This window comes from Atractosteus spatula, chromosome 21, assembly GCF_055471065.1.
Source record: "Atractosteus spatula isolate fAtrSpa1 chromosome 21, fAtrSpa1.hap1, whole genome shotgun sequence".
In the NCBI taxonomy this organism is placed as follows: domain Eukaryota; kingdom Metazoa; phylum Chordata; class Actinopteri; order Semionotiformes; family Lepisosteidae; genus Atractosteus; species Atractosteus spatula.
Genome location: NC_142726.1, coordinates 14,709,442 through 14,721,292, shown reverse-complemented (window position 1 = coordinate 14,721,292; position 11,851 = coordinate 14,709,442). Strand labels below are relative to the sequence as shown.

The window sequence follows — 11,851 nt, the reverse complement described above, 5'->3', positions numbered from 1 at the left end:
CACGGCCGGGCTGCTCTTTCACGCCCCGTGTACTTCATGGGCTCGGAGTTGGACAGTTACCTGTTTCAGCCTGGCTTATTAACATGTTAAAAGTGTCAGTGCTGTGTAGGTCGTCCTGTGACAATCCGGATCTCAAAACAACACGGGCTCTTGCATGACCCATTCACTTCCCGGGGGTGGGGAGAATTATGGTTGGAAGTAGTAAAGTTTTTAGAAAGGGGGAAAAAAAACCCTGCTGACACCTGCCGTTCAAAAGGGAAATAGCGCTGCGTGGAAGCGCTTTCGAAGACCAGGGGCGGGGCGGAGAGAGCCCTCTCTCAGCAGGCGTGCGCTGACAAGGTGAAACTACCCTGAGGGTCTCCCAGAGTTAGCAGAGATGGGCGACGGGCTTGGCCCATCAGGAAGTGAGATCTCGGCGTAAACCGTGTCTGTGTTCCGGGACGCACTGACCGCTCCGCTCCCAGCCGGAGATAGCAGCCAGGATGCCGCAGAGAGTGTTCGCCCTGCCGAGACAGGAGTCCTTGCTCCTTCCGGCGGTTCTTAATCCCTTCGTGCAAGAAACCCGTTTGGTCACAGCTGACAGAATCAAGGTAAACTATAAGCATTTTTCTTGTTGGAGAGGACACTCAGGTGTTACTGCACTGAATGATTTCTGTTTTGGGTTTATTTTTCCCGATAAATCCACTGATTGTCCTGTTGATTTCCGCTAGGTTTTACACTGGTGATGTTATGCAATCCTAATCCGTTCAAATCTGCCTCAATCAAATCACTCGCTTTAGTTTTCTCTTTTCAATAATCCGAGCAGAATGACAACTGTGCCATTTGACTCTAAAATGATAAACACCTTCCCCAGGTGTCTTGGAAAATGAAGGAAAAAGTAATTTTACTTCTAACAAGATAAAAAAACACCGTGCAGGTGATTTTTGATAGCTCGTGTGAGTATTCTGTCACTCATCTTTTCTCCAAAGTAATGTTTAATAAATCTTATTCGTAAGAACCAAAACAGGTGCCTGAGTTTCACAAATAAATTAAAAGCTCCTCTTAAAAATGCGTATAGGAGAATGACAAATTGGTGCGAAGTGTGTGATTTTACTAAGATTATTTCCTCCTGCAACCCAGTTCACTCATTTCTACATCATTACAACAGCACTGAATAAAATCAACTTTACAATTGACAAGGAATAATTAAAAGTACCATCAGAAAAAATATCTCAGTCTGGGATAATTATAGTATCATTATAATAAATAGTAATTATACTATTTATTTATTATATTATACCAATTGAACAATTCATTGTCAGTGCTGTGTGTTCTCTCTCTCTCTCTCTGCAGTGTGTCGGAGACAGTGTCAGTGCTGTGTGCTCTCTCTCTCTCTCTGCAGTGTGTCGGAGACAGTGTCAGTGCTGTTTTTTCTCTCTGCAGTGTGTTGTGTTAGGAGCAGTGCTGTTTCCCCTTCGGGTGCTGTGCTTGACGATTCTCATCCTGCTGTCATGGCCTGTTGCAGCCATAGCAACATTCCTGCACCCTATCAAAGGAGCCATCGAGCCCATGGCAGGGTGGAGACGGTAAACTCTTTTAATTGCTGTGTTGCAAAGGATAGGTCCTGTGTCTGTTTTCTGTGACATTTATATGTACCTGTTTTGGGATTTGCTTAGGCATTTAAAAAATAAGATAGGATCACTTTATTGGCCATATACAATTTCTTGTATTAGGAATTTGTCTTTTCATATACCCCAACTTGCTCTCCATGAGACACACAGACAGGGAGAGAAACTTGGGGTCCGAGTGCAGGTTCAGCCATTTATATGGCACCCCTGGAGCATGTGGGGTTAAGGGCCTTGCTCAGGGGCCCACTGGAGTAGGATTCCTCTGCCAGCCGCGGAATATGAACCAGCACCCTTCCGGTCACAGGCGCAGATCCTGAGCCACAGAGCCACTGCACCGCCCTGGCACGTCTCATAGGTAAACATGAGGCGCACTTTACTTTGGCCAGTTCTTTATCTTTGTTTTTTTATGCAAATGAATACAATGAGGAGAATGACATCCATGGAAATTATTTTTGAAGTAGATCTTCATTTCGATCTTCCTGCAGGCAGCCAACAGTACTGCATTGTTTCGGTGACTGGTTCTGTGCTGTGGGTATATACTGCACACTAATCACTCTGGCGATGTCTAAGTCTCCAGGGTAATCAAGCTTACGAGATTAGGATCTGATGAAAAGAACAGGGCTCTGCACTGGCCTCTCTTTTCCTTTTCATAATAAAAATTTTAAAAGTATAAATCGGTGGTATTTTTTCCCCACAATTACATATTATGTAAAATTGTGGGATAGAATATAAATTTTCTCTCACCATTCCACAATTAAGAAAATAGACCCATCTAAACAGACTTGTAATTTTGATTTGCATATATGTACTTCTGTTGTCAGGTAGTGCCTACAGACTAGCTAGTATTTTGTGTAGTCAGGCTAAATTCTGTTTAAAAATAAGTCATGGTCTAAATTTTTAAATGAAATGAGGTTGCACTCTCAGATAGATAAAGCGATGATCTCTTATCACTGATATGCTTTTGAGGCTCTAAATAGAAGCCTGTGTATAGTTCGAAGATAAAGGCTCAGCCAGGGTCTCATCAACAGAGCAACACCACAAACGCTCGTAAAGATATGAACTGTTCACTATGATAAGAGAGACTCTTGCCTTATAAGTTGTGTTAATTGCTTTTGCAATGTTTTGCACGTTTCTATAGCTTGGACTCTCGGGAGGGAACTGTCAAGGTTTTTTTACTGAGCACAAACGTTGCTCTATGTGTTGTTCCGAGTTAGAGTCACAATGTGAAGTCTAAGGGCACAGAAACCCCACAGCATGTGAAAAAGAGAAATTCATTTTAAATTGGTCAGATCTTTGCTGCACGGCAAGATCAGTCATTAACCAGTGTTCAGCTCTTTGTCAAGCGGGGAGATGAGTCACTGACCAGTGTTCAGTTCTTTGTCAAGCGGTGAGATGAGTCATTAACCGGCGTTCAGCTCTTTGCCAAGCAGACACTATTGAGTCACTCCGCAGTGTTCAGGGCTTGGCTGTGTGGTGAGAGCAGTCACTCCCATCACTCCCATAAGTCACTCTCCAGCTCTTGGCTGTGTGGTGAGATATGTCCCTAACCAGTGTTCAGCTCTTGGCTATGTGGTGACAGAAGTCACTCACCAGTGTTCAGCTCTTGGCTGTGTGGTGACAGAAGTCACTCCCCAGTGTTCAGCTCTTCCCTAACGAGCTGCCCCTTGGTTCTCGCCCTTCTTCACCTCCGCTGCAGGCTCCTGAGCCGGGCCGTGATGAGCTGTGTGGGGCGTGCGTTCTTCTTCTTCCTGGGGTTCAGGGTGCAGGTGAAGGGTCAGAGGGCAAGCAGTGCAGAAGCACCCATCCTTGCTGTGGCCCCCCACTCAAGCTTCTTCGATGGGATTGTCTGCATCGTGGCCGGGCTGCCCTCCACTGTGTCCCGCTCCGAAAACCTGGCCACACCCGTCTTCGGCCGTGAGTGGTAGTTTTATACCTCTGGCCTTTTTTATGCAAATAACACGAATGGAATTGAATGAATTTAAGTAATTCAGCCAGCCTGTGTTTTTGTGTTAAAATAAAGCAGTGTCTTTATAGGGATTATTTTTGCTGAGAAGGGTAGTGCTTCCCACTGTGAAGAGTGTCTGAGTTCCTGTGTCCATCTTTTCAAACTGGTGTGTTTCCTCATCTTCTGCAGTTAGTGCAGCAGCCATATCACCCTGCAGCTCACAGCTGGCAGCCCCACTGAAGCTCAGCAGGTGTGAGCCTGGTCAGTACTTGGATGGGAGACCTCCTGGGAAAACTAAGGTTGCTGCTGGAAGAGGTGTTAGTGGGGCCATTGGAGATCACGCACCCTGTGATCTGTGTGGGTCCTAACGCCCCAGTATAGAGACGGGGACACTATACTGTATAGAAAAAGGAGCCATCCTTTGGATGAGACGTAAAACCGAAGTCCTGACTCTTGGTGGTCATTAAAAATCCCAGGGTGTTTCTCAAAGTGCAGCGGTGTGAAGCCCAGTGTCCTGGCCCAGTTTCCCCCTGGCCTTTACCAATCACGGCCTCCTAATAATCCCCATCTCTAAACTGGCTTCATCACTCTGTTCTCCTGCCCACTGAGAGCTGGTGTGTGGGGAGAGTACTGGTGCAGTATTGTGGTATTGTGCATTACCTGTAGAATGGAGTGTCAAGAAGAGCACTATATACTATAAGTGTAAGCAATTATTATTATTGTTTATGGAGAGCCCAGACATGGAACAGTAGAAGCCAGAAGCTTTTTAGTTACCGGGGGTGAGTGAGAGTAGAAGTGAACGTTGTCTTGACCTCTCCCGTTTCTCGTCCCAGGGTTCCTGCGCTGCCTGCAGCCTGTGCTGGTATCCCGCCTGGATCCCGATTCCCGGAAAAACACCATCCTGGAGATAGAGAGGAGAGCCACATCGCAGGGGAAATGGCCACAGGTGCCTCTTCACATCCTTACCAGTGTATCACCTTGTCTCACTGCAGGACATTGTCCGTGCTCCAGCAGTCTGCCTGCTCATTTGTGTCTTATTTACGACAGCTGGAAGAGCCCTTGAGGATGTGTCTGTGTTACTTCAAGTTCATTCTGTCTAGACGGAGCTCTCCCACTCCTGTAGCCATGGACTGCACATTTTTGTTATCTCCATATAGAGCTGTGGTCCTTTGTCTCCTGACCCGTGTTTTTTTTTATCAGATTAAGTTATATGCTGACAGATTCTTAATAATGTTAACATACGTTACTATGTTCTGCTTGAAGGTATTAATTTTTCCTGAAGGGACCTGCACGAACCGCTCCTGTCTCATCACATTCAAACAAGGTGGGGAAGCTCTACATTCCAGAGAAGAATTGAACTAGCCCTGTCATCTCTGTGCATGTGTTTTGTGGAGTTGTATTTGGCCTGTTTTATGCAATTAAACAGTGCATTGAGGGGAGTACATCGAGTATTGCTGCAGTACAAGGAGGAAGGAATTTCCCCTAAACACTGCACTTGTTCAGTGATCAAATTTCAACAGTAGCTGAATCCTAACTGTTGCATCAGTGCGCAGCTGTAACCAGAAAATGGAAGAACCAATGTTTCAAAACAGAGCCTTTAAAAAAAAACCCTGCTGTTTGCAATGATCAGCAGCAGGAAACATTTACCTCATGCAAAAAAAAAAAAACGGTCTGTTAAATATACTGAACGAAATGCAGCTTTAAGCGGAGTCTGGCCCTGTTGATGCAACATCAACTTCCTCTTATCTCTCATTTCCTGCTAGCGTGGAGATTGCAGTCCACTGTCGGCACTTACAAGCTAGGCTGCAGTGCACTGCCAGTTACCTGACAGCACCTCTGTCACAGCCTGCAGCCTAACCAGAAGAGTCAGCACTATTTAGTTCAAGGGCAATGAAGGAAAGGGCTTTTCCTATAAGGGCTTTCCCTGCAGTGACCTCATGGACAGTACATCATCATAAACCCATACCTGTATATATGATTTGTAACGATGTGTATGTAGTGATTATGTTTCTCAATAGAAGTCTTCCACTTCTGCTGTTAGGTGCCTTCATTCCTGGAGTCCCTGTGCAGCCAGTACTCCTCCGATACCCGAACCAGCTGGTCAGTATGAACGCGATCTCAGTCTTGTGAAGAAGTACAGCAGTCAGCTGCAGCACTGCATTCATTGTGAAGCAGTAGTGCAGCCTGTCTGTGTTGTGTGTAGTGCAGCCTCCTGTTTTCTTACGTTAAACTGGAACCACTAACCTGCCTTTTAGAGAGACTGTGTTATGCAGGAGATCTATATTAGCAAAAGAGCCCTGATGCAAACATCATTTTAGTAGGTCCTGTGCATAATAAAAATGGTTTCAAGAGTGATTATTTTGTTGTTCAGTAAGTAGATAGTTTTTGGCCCCAGTGCAGATTTTGTCTCCTAAAAGGAAATTTTAAAGAAAGTGTAAACTTAATATCATGAAACGAGGGGTGAAAGTGCAGCTAAAAATATATATTTTTTTGTCAAAGTGTATGTCCTTTCCTTTCTGTCTGGGGAAAAAAAGCTTTGAGTGCTGTATCACCAAAAACCTCACGAGAGTTTGTTCCGTTTCAGGACACTGTGACCTGGACCTGGCAGGGGCCAAAAGCGTGAGTCCACTTCTCTGAAAGATCCTCCCATTGCGAATGGGCCTCATGATGCTTTAGCAAAGTGTTTCATTCCGGTTATTGCTGCTGTTAGTTTTTTTTTTTAGCAAACCTTCACTGTGTTTTATTCAGGCAGATGTTCATACGGGTGTGGAGTTAATCTGTTGACCTTACTATTTTATCAAACCGGCTTGTCTGTTACTGAACGAGATGATGAATAAGAATGATCTAATAAATAAAACATGTGAGCACAGGCAGTGATCTAAATATTAAAGGATTTTAAACCTTGAACTGATGGAAAAATGACATAAGAGGTTGTTAAAGGTTCCCTGAGAAATTAAAACACCACCTGCTTGGTTATGGGGGAAGAACCCGTTATGCACCTGAGTTCATATTAAATTTGTCAAAGTGAATGAGGTTTGGATGCTTGAGTAAAGGTGGACTTCATGGATTCTTATGCTGAGTGAAGGAGCTGACATGCATAGCCTGGAATTCAAGAACTACAAGAAGCTGCTGTGTTTGTCTGTAATGGTGGGGGGTGAGGAAAGCTGATTGTGCTAGCAAATAAGTCCAGTAAATTTCTGCACAGTTGCAGGATGTACTTTTGCTCTACATTTGAGTGTCTCTCCTCTTCATGCAAAAGGTTATTGAATTTGCAATAAAATGAGAAGTAGTATAGCTTGAAGGGGTTTTATTCCATTTGCTGTGCAGTTTCTCAAACCTACAGTACCGCAGTAGAGTTTGACCTGGGGAGTGAGACGCGTCTGGAAGGTTGTTAAGGCACAGCCCAGTGTTGTGAAATACGAGATGACCTCTCCTCTTCCCCCATTCTCTGTGGTTTGCATTTGCAGAAGCACTGCTTAATTGCTACCCATCGCTAGTTCAGTTTAAAACAACCATGTAAATTGCTACTTTTAACCTTGCTTAGTTTTAGTGACAGGGGCTTAGCTCGTTTTTTCTTAAGGAGAAGGTTTCCTTCTGCTCCAGCCTGGAGTGACCTGGTTGTGCATTTTGTTTGTAACTCCACAGGCGGACTCTCCTGTTGCTGACACTGTGTCAGTTATACACCAATGTAGAGATTGAGGTAAGATGTGTAATAACTCAAGGTTCGTGAAATGTTTAACTGTTGGGAGACCAGCACTAATGCTTTGGTTTGTGAAGGGTCATCCATTCCTGCGCTTCAGTTTTCCCATCCTTCCTTGACAAATAATCCGCATCACAGGACTGACCAAAGAGAAGACGGCATTCTCCCATAGTGAAGAGGATATCCAAGCCATTAAAATAAAACCGCCATCTTGTCAAAGTCCTCCGAGTCATTGACAAAGTTCAGAATGAATAATGAAACACAAACAAGAGGTACCAAGTTTTTTAGCTAAAATGTGGCTTATTTTAGAACTGAGCTGCATGAGATACTCAGTTGCATTAGCTCCAAACGCCTCTCGCTGTTTGTAAACGTTCTTCTCTCCCTGGTCCAGAAGTGGCATGGACTAAGATGACGTGAGCAAACAAGCAGTTTCTTACACATGAGAGATACTTTGTATTGTAACTGAATTAATTCACTGTAACATCGTCAGTAGCACTTGTTGTGGAAAAATAAGCGATTTGTTTGGCATTGACAAATCTTTAGACTTTAAAAACAGTATTACACATGTTTTAAATTAAATTTAAATTAAATGATTTTATTTCAGGTACTGGGTGCTTATACTTTTTGTTCTGTTTCACTTTCAAGGTAGCTTATTAATCGGTTTCCTTAGTGGCGGATTCAGTTTAGTACAAGACCTCATTGCACGGTTTGGGCTGTAAATTTCAAAATGCACATGTACATCACAGCAGAACTGGGCTGTAAGTTCCCACAGCTGTGCAGATACAGTGAGAGATCTTGGGCGACATTTGTTCTTAACTTGCAGCTCTATTGACACTGAACCCGTGAAAGAGTGTTAATTTTCTGTTCTCATTGTTGCATTTTCGCTCATGAGATTTTCTGTAATGCACAGATTCTGCTTTCCCAATACTGGATGTGAATTTGTGTGTTTGGATGGATTTTGTCTTCTTCAGTTTCTTCCTCCACACGTTCCGAGCGAGGAGGAGAAGAAAGACCCCATGCTGTTTGCCAGCAGAGTCAGGAGCACTATGGCCAAGTAAGAGTCAGACCCAGTGCTAGCGCACCCACTCTGCAGAGCAGCAGAGCAGGAGCTCTGCTAAAGCTCAACAGGACACTCCATGCTCTGATGATATTTTTGCTATATATATACTGTATTTGTTCTCCTTGCAAAATGTGTCTGGGTTATGAGGTGCCTGGGGTATAGAACATTCATTACCATCCTTTTTCACTTGTTTCTTTTACTTTTAAAAATAAGATTTTGGAAAGCTGGATTCTCTGTTAAATATCATTATACACTTACTTAAAGAGAGCTATTTCAAAAGGCCTGTGCAGTAAAATGCAGGTTTCACTTTCTGTATGTCCATGCAGTGAGATCTCCACTCCTTGTGTCTTTTAATTGTGCCTTAAAGACAGACTATAAAACAGTGAAGACAGGTGCATGTATCCTCCCTGTCAGCTGATGCCGGTTAGGTGGGATGATCAGCGCAAACTCTAAAAGAACTGTGATATTCAAATGACTTTTTTGTTTACCAGTTTTGTTTATCTCAGTGTAAATCTTCATGCTCTTTCAGCCTCCCCTGTGCTCTTGACAACGTAAAGGCTAGCGATTCTCATCTCCTGCAGTATCCTCTTAGCCTCGTAGTGCAGGCTGAACCTGGAGGAACCTAGCTCTCTGTCTGTGTGCTCAGCTTCGTGCATCTGTATGTGTGTTTCAGAGCGCTGGGCGTGCCTGTGACAGACCACACTTATGAGGACTGCCGACTGATGATCTCAGCAGGGGAGCTCACACTGCCCATGGAGGCCGGGCTAGTGGAGTTCACCAAAATCAGCAGGAAGCTCAAGTGAGGATCGTGCAAAGATTTCAGGGGTTCGGCGGGTTTTAAGATGCTTGTTCCGTGCACAAGAGGGGCTCTAGACTCCTGACGTCACAGGCTCGAGCCCAGCTCTCTTTTCATTGGCTGACTGTGACCAGTATTTCCCCGAACAGCAGCAATCGATTGGCTGAGTCCTGCCAGGGGGTGGGGTTAGACGTAGTCAGCAGAGACTGCCAAGCAAAATAAACTGCCATGACTTCCTGGTTGCCTACAGGCTTGCAGTGATGATAGTGATGGACAAGCCCCTTCACCAGCTGGTGCTAAGCTTCCTGTTTATCACCACACAGCCTGAAGCATGTCAAGACTTGGATAGCAGGGAGGGTGGGCAGGTTGAAGGCCTGTCTGTCCTTCCTCAGTTTCGCCCTGTGGGATACAGGAGTTGGCACTTTTAGCCAAAATAATTGGCAAATCTAATTTGTCTATCGGTGTTTCAGAAGGACAACTGCCTATTCAAAAATTTGAAAGAGAATCCAATTAACATCTTATGAATAAACTACTTGCAGTATAATTATCATTCCTGGGAGACAACTGGGATTCTGTGTTACAGCTGTGCAAATTCCAAAGCTACAGTTTCTAAAGAGGCCCAAGTCTCTCCTGGTTCTTTTTAAGCACTTGTCAAACTTTTCGCCGCAGGGAATTTTTATAAAGTGTGCTCCTGATTGTCGGGATCTCCTCGCATTCTTACTCCACAGCCTGAAGTGGGACAACGTGAGGAAGCAGCTGGATGGATTTGCAGCGATCGCCAGCTCCTGCAAAGGGGGTCGGATCGGGATCGAGGAGTTTGCAGGTTTCCTGAAGCTGCCCATCACGCCTGCCCTGCAGGAGCTGTTTGCCCTCTTTGACCGGGTGGGTGAAGGATGTGAGAAGTCGGTCCACTGGATTATTCACACCACTCTCGGTTTACAGTTTTGTGTCATCCTTCGAATGTTTTTTTCCGAATCATACAGCCCAGGATTTCAGTTAATTATGGTTCATTCAAAGCAAACAACCATCAGTGCACTTCAGACGGCTGGACCAATGTATCGGTCTTTAGAGAAAGAGTATCTTGGCCCATCTTCAGTAAACATCTTGTTTGGGATGTGGTAAGGATGAGGTGACCCCTCTGTTCTCCTCTGCAGAATGCGGACGGCACGATAGACTTCAGAGAGTACGTCATCGGTCTCAGCGTCCTCTGTCGACCCGCTAACTCGGAGGAAAACATTCAGATGGCATTTCAGGTACAACAAATACCGTATAAAAACTGCCGTTCAGAAAACAGGAAACTAATCTAATGCGTCAACATGGTGTTCCAAAAATTGTTTTTATTGTGGCTTTGCGAGCGGAGTTATTTCACCTGGCCGTTTCTGTGCCCAGCTGTTTGACGTGGACGAAGATGGGAACATCGACCAGGAAGAGTTCTCCTCCCTGCTGCGGTCCTCTCTCGGCGTTCCAGACCTGGATGTCTCCCGGCTGTTTGGGGAGATCGATGCCGATGATTCCGGACACATCACCTACCGTAAGTCCCCTCCGTCTGCCCGCCGGAACGAGAGGGCCACCTATGCAGGCTTGCAGCCTCATTGAGGTGTAAATGCTGCCAGGTCGATTCATGCTGCTTTATTTAAAAATCAAGTTTTTAATACAGGTTTTCTCAAAAAAAACTTGCAGCTTTGAACTGGCAAAAACAAAAGATGAACAGTCCTGTGGATCATTTTCCTCTGGATTATTCTGCATTATAATTAATTAATGCAGTTGTATAATTCAAATGCCATGATGTGGAGATAAAGCTCTAATACCAGCATTTTGTTTTTGCTTTGTCCCCCTCAGCCGAGTTTAAAGCCTTTGCCCTGACCCACCCCGAGTACGCCAAGCTGTTCACCACCTACCTGGAGCTCCAGCGGTACCACGCCCTGCAGGGGGAGGGGCTTGTGCAGGGCCCGCCCACCAGCAGGGTCAGCCCTGAGAGCTCTGGGGAAGACGGCGCCTCAGACAAGAAAGAAGACTGATGTCGGGACTGCCACACTCCTCTGTACATATCGATCTCTTTTTTTACTGTTTTTAAATGGGCTGAAGCAATGTTTTTAATAAACAGTTAAATCATTAAGTGCTTTTTTTTCCCCCGAGTGATTTCCTGTGCTTCAATTAATGAAAAGGGGCAGCTAAAAATATCATATCGATCTTATCTTTGCACTATGAGACATTGCTATAAATTAAATATTGATATTGTTGGGATGACACAGTTTTTCAGTTTGTACAGGGAGGTTTGAACTTCTGTCTTGATTTTGCATAACAGTGCTTTACTACAAAACTATTTTTCTTAAATTTTAAAGTTGCTTCTTTATAGACTATAAATGCATGGGTACCTAACTCACCTAGAGCTGTGCTGGAGGCAGCCACAAGCAGAGCACCAGTTCTTAGCCTTGGCTGAGTACAGAGAGATGCAGCTTTGACCTCTTAGTCAGTAACGGGCCGAACTCTGTACTGCACTGCCTCTTGCAAAAGCTGTGTTGAAAGCACCTAGACTAAGCCCTGGTGTTCTGTCACAAGTAGTTATTGATGTGCAGACAGAAATGAGAGAATCCTTAGATTTTTTTTCTGTGCATGTGATGTTTCATATCATGGATGCTGGAGGTCACCAGATGCACTGCTTCTAATCTACTAATCCATAGTAACGTTGTGAAATACTGTAACCACGAATGCAGGCAACGATCATACCCTGACATGTGGAGTT

At 44.6% G+C, this 11,851-nt stretch overlaps 1 protein-coding gene across 1 annotated transcript; it reads left to right on the top strand.

The window, feature by feature from the left end:
- Window positions 1-274: 274 nt before the first annotated feature.
- Window positions 275-11,224, top strand: lpcat2 (lysophosphatidylcholine acyltransferase 2). The gene is made up of 14 exons (XM_088939266.1): window positions 275-590; window positions 1,423-1,565; window positions 3,304-3,521; window positions 4,386-4,498; window positions 4,816-4,876; window positions 5,594-5,652; window positions 6,137-6,171; window positions 7,198-7,252; window positions 8,224-8,306; window positions 8,986-9,111; window positions 9,837-9,990; window positions 10,263-10,361; window positions 10,498-10,639; window positions 10,948-11,224. The coding sequence occupies exons 1-14, from the start codon at window positions 483-485 to the stop codon at window positions 11,124-11,126; spliced, it is 1,575 nt and encodes a 524-aa protein (XP_088795392.1). The 5' UTR covers window positions 275-482; the 3' UTR covers window positions 11,127-11,224.
- Window positions 11,225-11,851: the final 627 nt, after the last annotated feature.

What these genes read in the sequence shown, in the direction of transcription:
- lpcat2 (XM_088939266.1), top strand. Translation starts at nt 483, where the DNA reads ATGCCGCAGAGAGTGTTCGCCCTGCCGAGACAGGAGTCCTTGCTCCTT. An exon ending in TCTCATCACATTCAAACAAG is followed by an intron (nt 4,877 to 5,593) that starts GTGGGGAAGCTC and finishes TTCTGCTGTTAG; the next exon opens with GTGCCTTCATTCCTGGAGTC. An exon ending in TCCGATACCCGAACCAGCTG is followed by an intron (nt 5,653 to 6,136) that starts GTCAGTATGAAC and finishes GTTCCGTTTCAG; the next exon opens with GACACTGTGACCTGGACCTG.